Genomic DNA, 17,659 nt, shown 5'->3' on the forward strand with positions numbered 1-17,659 from the left:
GAAAGTGCTGTATAGAACAAAACGCCCTATGCAGGTAGACAAATAAGTATTAGCCCCATTTTATAGATGAGGAGATAGACAGATATTAAGTGACTTGCTCATCACACCTCAGTAAATCAGCAGCAGAAAGAGGATTAGAAATCAGGACATCCGGACTCCAATCCCATGCTCAAGGCTATGTTGCTTCTCTGTACACAGCCTACTACAGAGTCCCCCTCATACCAGGCTACTCTCAGGAGTTTCATATGCTACTCCTGGGGCAATTCCGTGTCTCTGGGCATGTGCAGAATTCATATCCCCTGCAGATTTTTTTTCTCCACAGAAAATGCATTCAACCGGGGAGGTGCTGCAGTTATAGCTTTCACCTACTAGGGGCTGCTGTGGCACTAGAACAGAGGGCAGCCGGCTCACCAACCGCAGCAATGAGCTACAGAGGAAGGAAGGAAGCCAGTGCCCTGCCCATGGGTCCAGGTGAGGAACATAAGAACGTTCACACTGGGTCAGATCAAAGGTCCCTTTAGCCCAATATCCTGTCTTTCAACAGTGGCCAAAGCCAGGTGCTTTCAGAGGGAATGAACAGAACAGATAATCATCAAGTGATCAAGGAGGCATGGGGGGTAGGGGAGGGAACAGGCAGAGTGGGGCACACGGAGCTGCTGGGCTTCAGAAAGGCTAGTGGGGGGACAGACTGGGGTGAGGGCTGAATGGAGGTGCAGGGCCACATGGGGACAGGCAGAGGGGTGACTGAGTGGAGGTGCAGAGACACATGAGGACAAGGGAAGGGGGGTGGCTGAGTGGGGGTGCAGGGACACATGGTCCCTTCCAGTCCTATGAATCTATGGGGACAGGGGCATATGTGCCAGGATCAGCCAGGGTCTGCATGGGGGAGGCTCCCCAGTTCCCTAACAATACCTCCCCCCACCCCACCCCCGGGGGGGGGCAAAAACTGTTCTATATTTCTCTCACCCTCACCCAACAACCCTCCAGGTTCACTCCCAGGCTCCTTCCCTCTCAGCCCCTCTATTACCCATGACACCCCTTCCCCAAGCTTTTGCACTGCTTCTGAAGGGTGCGAGAAGTTTCTGTATTGTAATTTAAATGAATTATTACTCAAAGTTCTGTATTAAGACACTTAGCAAGGAATCTGTCAAAAAAGATTTCCTTAATCTGTATTGTTATAAATAACAATCTGTATCTGTATCTGTTGTCTGTATTGTTATAAATATACTTCCTGACAGGTATTTGAAATACATTATCAAAATAACTGATATGATGTTATATTGTGTTATTTTGACAAATAAAAAGATGCAGAATTTGAAAATATTGTGCACAGAATTTAAATTTTATATATATTTTGCCAAAGAATTCACCCAGGAGTAATATGCATGTTATTTCTGGTATGCTTGGTAGGTCTAGCATTTACCATTTTTCCTCAGTCAACTTAAAACAAAAGGAAAACCAATAAAAAGAATGAAGAATCAGAATTAGCCAGTTCATAGTCTGATGTACAACATATACCAGCCACCCAACAACAGCATTCTGCCAATCCACCAAGTTCTCATACAGCCAAAAAGTGGGCCCAGTTCCAAATTCAGCTATTTTTCTTCTGTAGGCAAAGAACAATTTATTTACTTCTGCTCTCTTCCAGGTCCATAGGAGCCTGTCCTGGTTAAGTGAAGGTTTGCAATGTTGGCCTTTACAGTACATTGATAAGGGAAGCCAACAGCCACCGCAGCAGTTTGTCAATCCATTTTTCTATCAAGTTTTGGCCCATGCTGTTTAACAGGCTTTAACTGACCCACTGCATAAGGAGTTTTATTACCTTTCAATACCTGCAATCTTTAAATCCAGATCAGCAGTCCCCAAACTTTTCAGGGTTGCACTCCCACTTACCCGTTCACGCCCCACCCACAAGCTGGGAGTGAAAGCAAGGACTATAACAGGGTTCAAAAGAGAACTAGAAAAATTCATGGAGGATAGGTCTATTAGCCAGGAGAGGCAGGGATGATGTCCCTAGCCTCTATTTGTCAGAAGCTTGGAATGGGCAGCACGGGATCACTTGATGGATTATCTGTTCTGTTCATTCCCTCTGGGGCACTTGGTATCAGCCACTGTCGGAAGACAGGATACTGGGATAGATAAACTTTTGGTCTGACCCAGTATGCCATTCTTATGTTCTTACGTGATGCAGACGGGGTGAGGCTGGAGCTGCAGCTGCGGGTGGGTCTGGGGCCAAGGCCAGGGCCAGGGCCGGGAACAGAAATAGGGCCAATGCTGGGGATGGAACCAAGCGGCAGGGTCGAGTGGCACTCCCTTTCTACCCCCCCATGCATGCCTCATGGTTTGGGGACCTCTGATCCAGACCAAGCTCACCTCCCACTTCCTTCAGCCATTTAATCAGAAATGGAAATTTATACATCAACATTTGTCAGTAATGTGTTCTCCCAGTAATTTGTTAACTACAGGGAAACTCAAATAGCTCACCCTCCAACGATAAGGAGAAATAGTAACCGAACACAGTGGCCTTGGATTTACAAGAATGTTAGAGGTTATTCATTCAAAGTGTTATGAACCTAAAAAGGTTTAATTTAGTCTCACTGTTTTGCAGACCTATTTAAGATCTCAATAGAGAAATACAATTTTAAATTTATGGGCCATTTAATGAAAGCGGTCTGATCCACCTACATGGATTACAAAGCTTTTGCAGTCTCTCTAACAAACGCGTACCATTCCATGGGGCTTTACGCACCTCTATTGTAACTTCTAACACCCAAATGTGAGCGGCTACTACCTTCCATTTGACAAGTAAGGATCAAAGGCCTTGTTTATATCTCCCCAACTTCAGCCATGGGAATGTGTCACTTTCAATAGCTACTTCTTTCAAAATCTTGCCTTTTGGGCAAATTGCTTAACAATCCTTTCAGATTAGCATAAGAAATTTTTTCCTTTAGCTTCTCTACAGTTGCAGAAGACAGGGGATGTTTCACTTACATAGAAGTCAGTGGTATAAAATAAACAGGTGGCACCTGGACAGGCTCTCCCAAAGTAATAAAGGCCAACTAGGAACTAAACAACACAATGAAGGGAAGCTGAAATAATGTTATCAGTCCCTGATTTTTCAGATTAATAGGACATTGAGATAGAGGGTACGTCTACAGTATGAAATTAATTCGAACTTATTTTATTCAAATTTTCGGAAGCGATTTTATACATATGGTGTTGTGTGTCCCCACTGAAGCGCGTTAATTCGGCAGAGTGCGTCCACAGTACCGAGGCTAGCACTGAACGTCGGCGCGGTGCACTGTGGTAGTTATCCCACAGTTCCTGCAGTCTCTGCCCCCTATTGGAATTGTGGGATAAGCTCCCAGTGCATGATGGGGCAAGGAGTTTCTGGGTATGTGCCGTTACTTGCTCCTCCCTCCGTGAAAGCTACGGCAGACGCCATACTGCCAGCAGACGGTGCAGCACCGTACACCACCTGTTTCCAGGTACTATGAATCCACCTCATATGTCCCCTCGTCTTTCTATCTAGTCTCATCTAACCATTTCCCGCCTTTTTTTTGCCTACCATCAACAGAGCCACACAGCTTCTGCTGCTTTTTCCATGTTGTCTGTCCTGGGCTCCCATGGAAGCTACAGAAGGAAACAATTCCTAGTCATTTTTCGGCCATCGTGAACAGAGCCACACAGCTTCCGCCACAAACTCTGCTCTCCCACTCTTGCAGCTCTAACGAGCTTCCCGACTCCATGAAAGCTATGGATGACAACCATTTACTGCCTTTTATCAACCATCTTGAACTGAACAGCTCGTTTCGCACCCTTTTTCCAGGATTACCTGTGCAGGTACCATAGTGCGGCAAGCATGGAGCCCCCTCAGATCTCCGCTGCAGTTTTGACCATTGTAAATACCTCACGCATTATCCAGCACTATGTGCAGTACCAGCAAAACTGGGCGCGGAAGCAACGACAACGCCATTACTATACTGATGAGGACATGGACACAGACATTCCTAGAAGCACGGCATGTGGCGATTGCGAGATCATGGTGGCATTGGGCCTGGTTCATGCCGTGGAATGCCGACTTTGGGCCCGGGAAACAAGCACAGACTGGTGGGACCGCATAGTGTTGCAGGTCTGGGATGATTCCCAGTGACTGAGAAACTTTTGTATGCGTAAGGCCACTTACATGGAACTTTGTGACTTGCTGTCCCCTGCCCTGAAGCGCAAAGACACCAGAATGAGAGCTGTCCTCACAGTTGAGAAGCGAGTGGCCATAGCACTGCGGAAGCTTGCAAAGCCCAACAGCTACTGGTCAGTCAGGAATCAGTTTGGAGTGGGCAAATCTACTGTGGGGGCTGCAGGGCTGCAAGTAGCCAATGCAATCATTGACCAGCTGTTATCAAGGGTAGTGACTCTGGGAAATGTGCAGACCATTGTGGATGGCTTTAATGCACTGGGGTTCCCTAATGCATATCCCCACTGTGGCCCCGGCACACCAGGGCAGCCAGTACATAAACCACAAGGGGTACTTTTCCATGGTGCTGCAAGCACTGGTGGATCACAAGGGACGTTTCACCGACATCAACGTGGGATGGCTGAGAAAAGTAAATGATGCTTGCATCTTCAGGAACTCTGGTCTGTTTGAACAGCTGCAGGAAGGGACTTACTTCCCAGACCAGAAAATTACTGTTGGGGATGTTGAAATGCCTATAGTTATCCTCAGGGACCCAGCTTACCCCTTAATGCCATGGCTCATGAAGCCGTACACAGGCACCCTGCACAGTAGTAAGGAGCAGTCAACTTTAGGCTGAGCAAGTGCAGAATGGTGGTAGAATGTGTTTTTTGGTGTTTGAAAGTGCGCTGGCGCAGTTTACTGATTCAGTTAGAACTCAGCACAACCAATATTCCAATAGTAATTGCTGCTTGTTGTGTGCTCCACAATCTCAGAGTAAGGGAGAGACGTTTATGGAAGGGTGGGAGGTTTAGGCAACTCACTTGGCGGCCAATTTCACACAGCCAGACAACAGGGCAATTAGAAGAGCGCAGCAGGGCACGTTGCACATCAGAGAAGCTTTGAAAGCCAGTTTCATGACTGGACAGGGTACGGTGTGACAATTGTGTTTGCTTCTCTTGAAGTTACCTGCCCCCTACATATATGAAAGTAAATAAAGTCTAAATTGTTTAAAAATTGTTCTTTATTATTTGTTGCACAACACATTGAGAGAAATCAGAAGGCAGACTGGAAGAGGGGAGGGTTGGATCGGGGGGTGGAGGAGGAGGGAAGGACAAGTTGAGAAACCAAATCAAAAGTTTGCATATGCCAGCTTTCTGCTGCTTGGGCGATCCTCTGGGGTTGAGTGTGTGGGTCCCTGTAGCCTCTCCCCTCGTGTTCTGGGCATCTGGGTGAGGAGGCTATGGAACTTGGGGAGGAGGGAAGGCGGTTATACAGGGGCTGCAGCAACAGTCTGTGGTCTTGCTGCCTTTCCTGCATTAGATCCACCATACAGCAGAGCATGCCAGTTTGCTCCCCCATAAGCTTGACCACAGCATCCTGCCTGCTCTCATCGCGCATGTCCCTCCTCTGTTCGTGATCCTGTAATGCTTTACGGGACTCCGCAATTGTTTGCCTCCACGCATTCAGCTGGGCCCTATCAGTGCTGGAGGACTGCATGAGCTCGGCGAACGTGTCTTCCCGAGTTTGCTTTTTCCACCTTCTAATCTGGACCAGCCTATGGGACGGAGTAGATAGGGGCGGTGTTGAAACATTTGCACTTGCGGGAGGAGAAAAAGGGAGGGTAGTATTTTAAAATATACATTTCAGAGAACAAAGGGGACACTTTAGTATGAGGAAGCCATCACACACAGCTGGGCTACAGAATTCAGCTTGCAGGCAGCCTAAGGGCATGCAGGGTTCTGCTTTTACTACATTCATTTCCATGTTCTTAAACTGCTAGGACTCTTTTCCCACTGCAAGCAATGCCTGGTTTGTTTGCCATAAAGGAGGGCCTGCAGGCTCTTCACACAACAACCAACCCCGCCCCACTGCGTGGCTCTGATGATGTTCTGAGCAGGGATGAGCCCTTTAAACTATACGCGAACAGTCCAGCGCGCCTGGGCTTCCCCCTCTGACCCCCACCGCGTGGCTCCGATCAGGCTCTCACTCACCAGAAGTACCTTCTCCAGGATCATGGTCCGGGAGCCAGCACTGGGTCTGGGGGGAGGCTATTGGCTCCAGTGCTAAGCATAGTTCCTGGCTAGGGGGGGAAACGGATTCCCCACTTGCCACCTGTGCACTGTCCTCCTCCTCCTCTTCGTCCGCCAATGACTCTTTCTCCTCACTCCATGCAACTCCCCCCTTGCAAGTGTCCATGGACAGTGGTGGGGTAGTGGTGGCATCACCCCCCATAATTGCATCGAGCTCACAGTAGAAGCGGAACATATGGGGCTGTGATCCAGAGTGCCCGTTTGCCTCCCTGGCTTTTTGATATGCTTGCCTGAGCTCCTTGATTTTTGTATGACACTGCTCTGTGTCTCTGGAGTAGCCTCTTTCCAGCATGGCCCTGGAGACTTAAGCTTACGTATCTGCATTCCTTTTTTTGGAATGTAGTTCTGCCATAACAGACTCGTCTCCCCAACATGCAATGAAATCCAGTACTTCCCATTCAGACCATGCTGGAGCTCGCCTGCAAATCGGGGACTGCGTGATCTCTTGTGATGGTGGACTCTGCATGGTCGCCTGTGATGGTGGACTGTGCTGACTGGAAATGAAATTCAAAAGTTCCCTGGGCTTTTCCTGTCCATCTGTTTAGTGCATTGGAGTTGAGAGTGTTGTAGAGAGTGGTCAGAAGGGAGCATTCTGGGATAGCTCCTGGAGGCCAATAACGTTGAATTGCGTCCAAAATACCTTTAACCCAGGATTGCAATCTCGATTTAAGCGCTACTCCACTTGCCAAGGTGGAGTACAGAAATCGATTTAAAGAGCCCTTTAAATCGAAAAAGCTGGTTTGGTCATGCGGACGGAATCATTTTTTTTTTCCGAATTAACTCGGCTAATTCTGAAATAACAGACTAGTGTAGACCAGGCCAGAGACATGGAACTTTCAAGTAGGAAGAAATTTTTTTCCCACTAAAATGGAATGGCCCTGCTAGCCATCGGAGAAGTGTGCCATATATGTGTCAGCACATGTTCATCTGGGATTCAGGAAACCAGGACTGTGACTGCAACCCAGATCTTCCATAAAGCAGTGGAGCTCTTTTTCGTATTTCACCTTGCCTATGTTACAAAGCCAAATTACTCCAACAGAAACTGTCCCAGAAACTCCTGAAAAGAATTCAGTAGACAAATAAGTCTTTTAAGAAAAAGATTAAAATTTTCTATTGCTTAGAGGAACATCTTCCATAAGCAAGAGTATCATGTATCTCTGGCTGTTCCTCTTTGCTTAGACCATGCCAGTGCAGTGCACTGTATATCCAGAGCCATTCTGCTTTGACTTAGTAGTAACAGAACATTAAAATTATTTACCCTAAGGATAAACACACAGCCGAGTCAAAGCACATGTTCTATGTGAACCTCTGGGCAAAGCGCTTTAATTTACCCATAAATATTCTCTAGGTCTCAAAAAGACCTACTTTTGTAGAAGACCTTACAAGGGTATATAGGGTATATGCAAGGGTATATAGCATGTTTATAGGTTCAACAGCCTCATTGGACTCTAGCTCAACATTTTATGTAGAAAAGTATTGAAAGAGCTGAATAGAGCTTTTCAAAAATCAAGTAACAAACTGCAATTCTGTTAAGGCTTTGTGCAGACTCATCACCTTTGTGAGATTACCTTGAGAAGGCTTGGTAAGGAGAGATGGTATTTTATGAACACTAAGATGAGGTTTATCAGTGCACTAAAGCTAACTTTACCTTCTGTAGGAAGAGGACAATTCTAACAAGCATCTTGGCATGCAGTTCCTCCAAGGTGAAGAGTGTCCGTGGAGTTCGTATGAAAATCTTGGTCTTCCCATAGGCTACATCATGCTGAAACCCACAGCACTCAATCAATTTCTTCACAGCTTCTTTGTCTGAAGAGAGGTCATGGTTTGGCCAAGTAAATTCTGAGACCATCTTGTATCTAGATTAACAGAAAAAAATTAAATCCATCATCAACTTCCCATCTGTGCTCCAAGGCCACCCTTAAACATATTGCAAAGTTTATCTTTCAGATTAAGATTTCTGTTCGCTGAGGCTGTAATAATTTAGATATTCTGTGGATGTGACGATTCCATGAGAAGTACAAAAAGGAATGCGAGCAGCAGAGTTGAAGGATGGATGATTTGTGGAATACCTATAAGAACCACCACAGTCACCCCAATAAGAACAGATGCAACATGACAGAGCCCACCCATAAATCCTTGCAGGATGAGCTAATCCGCTACTCAAGTTATTTCCAGACTTTCCATTTCAACAGTTTTTAAACATTTGCTAAGAACAAAACCTTTATTTCAACTTACTTCTTTGCAGAAGTCAACTGAAATTGAGCTATGTACTTAATGTTTATTCAGAAAAACTGCACAAATCCTGCATTCATCTCCTTGCCCATCATTTCTGTACCATTCCCAGACTAGTTTCATTATGCTAGAAAGTAGCAGGCAGCTGTGTGGCACTCTGCACTCCAAAGCGGTATCCTGGCACCCCTATATTGTCTGGGCAGCACAGTATGGGGAGGAGATGAGCAGCCTTCAATGATGAAAGAACAGGTTAAGGGACTATTCAGAAAAGCTGGACATGCACAAGTCCATGGGGCCGGATCTAATGCATTCAAGGGTGCTGAGGGAGTTGGTTTATATGATTGCAGAGCCATTGGCCATTATCTTTGAAAACTCATGGCCATCGGGAGAGCTCCCGGATGATTCAAAAAAGGCAAATATAGTGCCCCTCTTTAAAAAAAGGGAAGAAGGAGAATCCAGGAAACGACGAACAGGTCAGCCTCACCTCAGTCCCCGGAAAAATCATGGAGAAGGTCCTCAAGGAATCCATTCAGAAGCACTTGGAGGAGAGGAAAGTGATCAGGAACAGTCAGCATGGATTCACCAAGGGCAAGTCATGCCTGACCAACCTGATTGCCTTCTACGATGAGATAACTGGCTCTGTGGAATGGGGAAAGCGGTGCACGTGATATATCTTAACTTTAGAAAAGCTTTTGATATGGTCTCCTACAGTATTCTCACCAGCAAGATAAAGAAGTATGGACTGGATGAATGGACTAAAAGGTGGATAGAAAGCTGGCTAGATCATCGGACTCAATGGGTAGCGATCAACGACTTGATGTCTAGTTGGCAGCCTGTATCAAACGGAGTGCCACAGGGGTTAGGTCCTGTGGTTGGTTTTGTTCAACATGTTTATTAATGATCCGGATGATGGGATGGATTGCACCTTCAGCAAGTTTGCAGATGACACTAAGCTGTGGGGGGAGGTAGATATGCTGGAGGGTAAGGATAGGGTCCAGAGGGACCTATACAAATTGGAGAATTAGGCCAAAAGAAATCTGATGAGGTTCAACAAGGACAAATGCAGAGTCCTGCATTTAGGACAGAAGAATCCCATGCACTGCTACAGACTAGGGACCGAGTGGCTATGTGGCAGTTCTGCAGAAAAGGACCTTGGGATTACAGTGGATGAAAAGATCAATCTGAGTCAGCAGTGTGCCCTTGTTGCCAAGAAGGCTAACAGCATATTGGGCTACATTAGTAGGAGCATGGCCAGCAGATCGAGGGAAGTGATTATTCTCCTCTATTTAGCACTGGTGAGGCCACATCTGGAGTACTGCATCCAGTTTTGGAGCCCCCACTACAGAAAGGATGTGGACAAATTGGAGAGAGTCCAGCAGAGGGCAAAAAAAATGATTAGGGGGCTGGTACACATGACTTACGAGGAGAGGTGAGGGAACTGGGATTGTTTAGTCTGCAGAAGAGAAGAGTGAGGAGGGGATTTGATAGCAGCCTTCAACTACCTGAAGAGATAAGTTAGGCTGTTCACAGTGGTAGCAGATGACAGAACAAGGAGCAATGGTCTCAAGTTGCAGTGGGGGAGGTCTAGGTTGAATATTAGGAAAAACTAATTCACTAGGAGGGTGGAAAAGCCCTGGAATGCGTTACCTAGGGAGGTGGTGGAATCTCCTTCCTTAGAGGTTTTTAAGGCCTAGTTTGACAAAGCCCTGGCTGGGATGATTTAGTTGGGGTTGATCCTGCTTTGAGCAGGGTGTTGGACTAGATGACCTTCTGAGATCTCTTCCAACCCTAATCTTCTATGATTCTATGCTTGACTCATGTCATAGCAAAGGTTCTTTCCAGGAAGCTGAAAGAAACTACAAAAAAGAGGGGAAGTGACATCATCACTTGGCCTCTTCTCCCGCCACAACTCAACATCTGGAAACAAGTCCAGAGAACAAAGATTGAACAGGGAAGCTGGTCCCAGGCTGGAAAGGAGAATCCCAGCCTGTGTATTCAGGAACTATATCATCTCCCAGGGTGAGACACTGCTTGATTCGAATCCTGTCTAGTTTATAGAACTCAGATTCCAATTTTATTTTTATTTCTTAGGTAACTAACTTTGATCTGTACACTTATTACTTATAATCACTTAAAATCTTTCTGTAGTTAATAAATCTATTTTATATTTTACCTAAAACAGTGCATATTTGTTGAAATGCTTTGGGCAATCTGCTCAGTGTACAAAAGCTGGTGATTTCCTCTTTCTTTTGCAGAAGTGGCAGACTGGGTAATAAAACTTACACTGGTCAGGGCAAGATGGTACTGCTCTGGGGTACAAGGCTGGGGAGCTGAGGGAATTGGCTGGAGCCTCTCTATTGTTGGTTCATGAGCAGCTGGCAAAAGCATTCATGTAACTCAGTTGCGTGTGTCCCTGGCTGTGGATGTCTGTGTAGGTGCAGTACCTGGAGAGGTTTGTGGCTTAGCAACAGCACCACAGTGTGAGAGAGCCCAGGTTTGTAAGCCAGAGGGCTCAGCGGTACCTCAGTTCCGGGTTGCACCCTGGGGAACCTGTCACAAGCTGATCATCAAGTAGGGTGCATGAACTATCCACCTTTATCAGGCATTTAATTATTCAGTTTTCCAAACTCCCCACACACAAACAAAGAAAAGCAGAAAACAGTTCAGCATTAAACAACTATGAATCAAACAGGAAAATAACCAGAACTGACTCTGCTCTGCCATAAAGTATGCTCTATTTGAGAATTGCTGATTGGATAAATAGGTTTTTGCAAGGGAGCAACAATGAATATTCTGCATATGATTTACAGACTTAATCAATAATGCAATAGGCAATTCACCAGAACAACATTATCCACATTTGTGTTCTAAAGGAAACACATTCAGCAGTTTTAACTATTCGCCCATTTAAAAACCCATGAACTGAGAAGTCCAAATTCTATCCCAATTTTCTAGGCTTTTTTTTTTTCAGTTGGCAAGCTAATTCCAAAATAAATGTTAGATGGACAACCACAAATCTGGTGCCACAACCTTGGAAAACTTTTTTTTTTTTAATAGGAAATAGGGTCTAATCTGAAGTTGCTGGGGTTCATTCTATAACAAAAAAGAGGGTACCACACTGACTAAATAACACTATACAAAACGTATACAATACTGTCACTGTTCTATTAAAATTAACCGCTGAACAAACTTGACAGCAAAAAACCTACTGTAGCACATGGTTCGAAGCAGGCCCCAGTATATCAGTGACAGAGGGTAATGGAAGGCACAAGATGATTGTTTGGTTAAGGTATGCTAAAGTACAAAAAAGCTGACTTTTTTTAAAAATCCTTTACGGTCTCATGATGAAGAGTTTTTGCATTTATATTTGGAAGGGCTCAGAGCTCTCACTCTCAAATAAATCTGTATGCAGTACATAAATAAATATTTTACACACATACATACCAAAACACTTTCGTTCAGTTTCAGATCTCTGCTCTCTATTCCCAGTGGAAAAATGTTTCTGCTATAATTAATTCACTGGGATATAAAATGGAAAAATCTTTCACCTTGAGACATTTCACATTACATGAAAGAGACAATCAGGGTGACAGAGCAAATCCACCTTTTATTAAGCAGACCTGATGGGGTCAGACAAGAGGAATAAAATGTCAGATCTAAAACTTGTACAACAAGGTGGAGGAAGATTTTATGAAAGAGGTGGAGAGAAATTAAAATCTCCAGAAGAGACAAGGCTACTTCAACAAAAGAGATCCAAGATTTATACAACATTACGCTCACTCTCTCTTAATACAACAACTGGTAGTATTAACATTGTCAGAATACTGCTGCAAGCTTTCCATCTCTCCAGCAGCATGTGCAGTGCAAGCTCACTAATTCCTTCCCTGAGGCAAAGAGCATGACCCTGATCCCCTAGCAAGTCAAAATCCCAAAACCTTACTGCTAATTATAACGAAGCAGGACCCAGAATAAATCTGCTGCCTGACAGAATAGCTCTTCCCCTCCCCCATGCCTAAAGATCTCAACAGCCTTCAGGGTCACCATACATTAAACATTCTCCTCTGCACTCCTTTGTTTTTTCTCTCCCCTTCATTTTTAACCTACAGAAGGAAACTGAAAGAAGAAAGGTTATTTTTTAAAACCTACAATCCTAAATGAAAGTCCTTTGAAATTCAGACATAATATTTGCAGATAAACTCTGGGTTTGAACATGTAGCGAGAGATTTCTATCACCACAATTCAGTTGGTGAGGTTTCCAGTGTTATTTTCATGCCACACTTAATGTTTCTTTAGAAGAGGCATTAGAGCTGAGAATGACAATAATGAAAAGTGTTTGATTATACCCTCAAGAAACCAAGCTTCCCAGCCACCACCTTCCCCAAAAGATACCAAGCCATAAGATTTTTGGTAATTTAGATGTTAAAACCAATAATGCAACACACAAGCATTTAATGACAATGTATTGATTTCAAGATGCATTTTACCCCTAAGGATGCCAGTGAAACCAAGTGAAAACAGATGGACTACGGGCTGGATCTAAATAGGCTTGAGCTTACTTTACTGTAAAGTGATATTTGGCCAGGTTCTAGGATCTCTACTCAGTTCTTAAATAATCAGACTCACTGTGACTGCAGTGGGAGCTTTCCTGAATACAAGTTCTAAGTAAAGAGAGTAAGGAGGTCAGGATACAGTATGTTAATTATTGTTTCTCTCGCTTCCACTAATAAAGTGAGAAATCAAGTGTGCTGGAGTGTTTTATGGCTAAGCAATGCAACAAGGGGTTAAAAGGTTGTACCAGTTGCTGTACATTAATCTAATTTTCCAGCCATTAGCTTCATTTTGCTCTCAGACATACAAGAGCTTATCACATATCTACTAAACGGTAGCTTCTTGTGCAATCATAAGAGCAGATTTTAATGGATTCCTGATAATGTGCATGTGTGTGAATGAGGGCAGAATCAAGCCCTAAACTTGTATGATGATGAAAAGTTACAGTTCATGACAAAAATGAAGTACAGTAAATAGTATTGGTTGAACCATACCCTTTTATTATCCTTCAGTTACTGGAAAAATGAATCAAAAACCAAAACCAATTCAATGAGCCACCAGCAAGATGATGAAATTCTAGGTAGGCACAGTACTTTACATACACTGTAAGAAACCTTAGGGCTTGTCTTCACTAATACGGTAAGTCGACTTAAGTTACGCTACTCCAGGTACATTATTTATGTAGCTGGAGTAGACAGCCTACATCGACCTACCATAGTATCTTCACTGCATTGCATCGATGGGAGATGCTCTCCTGTTGACTTACCTTACTCTTCTCGGAGAGATGGAGTATCGGGGTGGACTGGAGAGTGCTCTGCAGTCGATTTAGCGGGTCTTCATTAGACCTGCTAAATCGACACCCACTGCTTCGATTGCAGCAGTGTCCATCTCCCTGGTAGTGAAAACAAGCCCTTAGCTTAAGCAACATTTCTAGCTACTCAAAACACAGTGCAGCATGCATCAAAAATCATGTTTTCATGGGGTCAAGTCATATCATCTCATTCCTATCTCTCACCTTCTATTTATAAATTCACTGAGTCCAAAGGTTTCCTTTCTGACCCATGTAATGTCACTATATTTGGAAAGTTATTTTCTCCCCCAGAAAAGGAAACTTTCCATACTTCTCCAAAAATATAAGACAATATTTAGAAGAGAAAAACACAAGACACTATTTAATTCTGTGTCTAGGGTTAATTTTTGTGTGAAGGATCTTCATTGTCCATTAACTCTAACGATACTAAGACAGTAACAGAACACTGGTTCAGTCTAACTGGGGTCATGGGGCTTTCAACCCTGCTGTTTATAAAGGGTGGAAAATGGTAGCCCATAAAGAATGCATTCCTCAAGTCTGTGCACCTGCTGCCATATCAGGCTGAGACAACCAGCACCTTTCTATGACTAACAGTGTTTTATCCAAGCCACTAGTGTGTGCTCAAAAAAGAAACAATATACATACACCATTCATGACTAAAGATCACCAGACGAAAGGATTCTATGTTTACAGATCACAGTGAAGGCAGATCATTAGATTGTGCAGCTCAACCAACAGCCTAGAAAGCCAGCAAACATCTCAAAAAAAAAAAAAAAATCATGCACTAGTTCCCTTCTCACCTGTGAAGAAACTTTTCATATGTTTGGCGGTAGGCAAATCCTGCCCGTCGGACCCTGACATTCTCCAGAAGTCCAAGGTATTCCACCTGATGCCTGCAGCGTTCTTCATCAAACAGCTGTGATGACTTCTTTTCATTGGGCTTAATGCATCGGACATAATATGGCTCCTACGGGGACAAATCAAACAATGACTTACATAGAGCTAAGAACTTTGTGAAGGATACAATTTACTAAATAAAACACATGAATGCACAATTAAAATAAGTATGCATTCCCTAAACAGTTTGCCTTTGAATAGGAAAACGACATAACATATTAACTGACATTTTCTCTTCAGTTACAGAAAGGAAACAAGGCAAAGCTACTGTTATGAGGAGCATTTGGGGTAATAAGGTGACCTGGGGGGACATGTTTGCAAGGAATACGTATAGACAAATTAAGGGGTCCCAGTATAATAACGAGTCAGTGAAACAAAGACATGCGTCCTTGAAAAGTATGGGGTCAGATTCCCCCAACTGGTCCACAGAGGTGCAAATGGACCATCTGCACTCCAGAGGACTTTATCCCAAGGGGGAGAGAGTTACGTTTCACCACTCACATTCAAAGATTCCCCCAGGGGAGCACAACTATAGTTGCAACTGTGAGCCCCGCCAAATGAGGCTGCTTCACCATCCACTTTTCAGGGGGTCACCTTGCACAGCCATAACTTTTCTCTAATAGGCCCTAAGCCTGGCTTACCCATAACCTGATTGGACCACATCTCAAGCACCCTTGGTCAATTCTAGCTCAGGCCCATATATGCCATTCAAGCAGTATATAGAGACCATATAGATTCCACAATTGGCTAGGGAAGAATTCTTCTAGAACAGAAGATACAAAGAGTCAACTTATGCTGCCCCACCGGCGCCTGGTAGAGGGCATACTGGAGGGGAACCTCTGTAGGCTGAGTGCTATAGAAATTCTGAACTACACTGGGCTGTAGCATAGCCCATAGGCTTCTTGAATAAGGTTGCAGCCAATTAAAGCAGCCTCTGGGGCTGCTCCATGTTACACTCGTAGCCGTATCGGTCTCCAGAATGCCAAGAATCGAAGCAGCATGAAGGTGGCTTTAAAATACTGTTGCCACGGCCTCCCCAAGCAGTTGTTCTGTATTGCTTCTTCTGCAAGGCACAACACAGAACCATTTTCCCTGACTCAGAATCCCGACATTGACTCCTTCTAAGCAACCTAAGACACTGATGACTGTTCCTCCCAGCAGTTGACAAGAAGGAATGAATATCAGAGGGACCCCTTCTTGTCAACTGTTGAGAATAGGCCACTTCCACCTTAACTGAATTGGTCTCATTAGCACTGATGCCCCACTTGGTAAGGCAACTCCCATCTTTTCATGTGTTGTAAAATATACGTACACACACACTGCTTACTATATTTTTCACTCCATGCATCTGATGAAGTGGGTTTTAGCCCACAAAAGCTTATGCCCAAATCAATTTGTTAGTCTCTAAGGCAGCAGTTCTCTAACTTTTGTACTGGGGACCCCTTACATATAGCAAGCCTCTGAGTGTGACCCACTCTTATAAATTAAAAACACTTTAAAATATATTTAACGCAATTATAAATGCTAGAGGCAAAGCGGGGTTTGGGGTGGAGGCTGACAGCTTGCAACCTCCCCTGTAATAACCTTGTGACCCCCTGAGGGTCCCGACCCCCAGTTTGAGAATCCCTGCTCTAAGGTGCCACAAGGACTCCTCGTCGTTTTTGCTGATACAGACTAACACGACTACCACTCTGAAACCTGTGGGAAAAATCCTTGCCAGAAAACAAATGGATGGCAAATGCCCAGTCTTCGTAATATTTAGCTCACATGTCATCAAGAAAGTATTCAGTTACTTGTTATCTGGATTAAATTTTTTTAATTACAAATCAGTGTAATATTTATTCATGTTTACAGCAGGTTTGGGAGACCTCAGCCTAGATAAATGTCTGAAAAAAGCTATTTTATGTTTGTTCTGTGATTTATGACAATAGGAAAGTTTAATCCATGCTTACCTGAAAGTTACCTTTCCTTAAGAAATAAGGTCCACAGATTCATTACAATGGGTACTTCAGCCTGCATGAAGCCTGGGGGCAGAAACAGCCCTGTGTGCCCTGACCCTTTCTGGAACTAGAATCTCCCATGCCTTGTACACTTCTGTAATACATTGTCTACTCCACCTAGCACTGGAGGACTTGGAATCTGAGTCCTTGACATTTCAAGTGGAAGGATACAAAAAGGTACCGAATCTCCACATGGACTCTATGTTTTAGGTAAATTTTCAGAGCCCTTCCAACATCTCCTCAGTGGGATGCTGTGACCTTGGACACAATGAAGGGAGAATCACTTCTGGGACGCATGGAAGGAAGAGTTCACCTTTGGGTGAAACGATTCCGGAGTTCTGAGCACTACCTTGTCTTCATGAAATATGCAGTAGGGCTCCTGCACAGAAAGCTCTGCCAACTCCAACACTCATCTGGAGGACGGGATGGCTACCAGAAAACAAGTCTTGATGGACAAATACTGACATCAGTAGTTCACAGGGTTTTTTTGGTCGGGGCTCACATCACAAGTGTCTCATTTGAGAAACAGAGGCAGGCCTTCCTGCCTGCTTGGCTAACTGGATCCAAAGGCTACCTTGGATTCTCTGACACAGAAATCCAGAGATTCTGCAAACACCATGCTACTACAGGCAGACACCTGACGAGAAACGGTGCTGCCCAGAATCTGCGACTGGACAACAGGGGATGGATCACTCGGTAAATTGCCCTGCTCTGTTCATTCCCTCTGAAGCACCTGGCACTGGCCACAGTTGGAAGACAAGATCCTGGGCTAGATGGACCATAGTCTGACCTACCATGGCCATTCTTATGCCCACTGCATTATTTCTATCGCTTCAGCATATAGCACTGGGCTTCTTGTTCACTAGTCGTTGTTCACTTATGCAACTACAGTCATGTTGTCTGACTG

At 44.3% G+C, this 17,659-nt stretch overlaps 1 protein-coding gene across 1 annotated transcript in view; it reads right to left on the bottom strand.

The window, feature by feature from the left end:
- The window catches only part of MYO1D (myosin ID), a 336,246-nt gene that overhangs the window by 185,716 nt on the left and 132,871 nt on the right, over positions 1-17,659 (bottom strand). Inside the window, exons 15-16 of the mRNA XM_050934906.1 lie at positions 14,656-14,822; positions 7,913-8,120 (exon numbers count right to left, since the gene is read on the bottom strand). Coding sequence (XP_050790863.1) covers positions 7,913-8,120; positions 14,656-14,822 — 375 coding nt within the window. The remainder of the gene's footprint in view (positions 1-7,912; positions 8,121-14,655; positions 14,823-17,659) is intronic.

This window comes from Gopherus flavomarginatus, chromosome 25 (assembly GCF_025201925.1).
Source record: "Gopherus flavomarginatus isolate rGopFla2 chromosome 25, rGopFla2.mat.asm, whole genome shotgun sequence".
NCBI lineage: Eukaryota > Metazoa > Chordata > Testudines > Testudinidae > Gopherus > Gopherus flavomarginatus.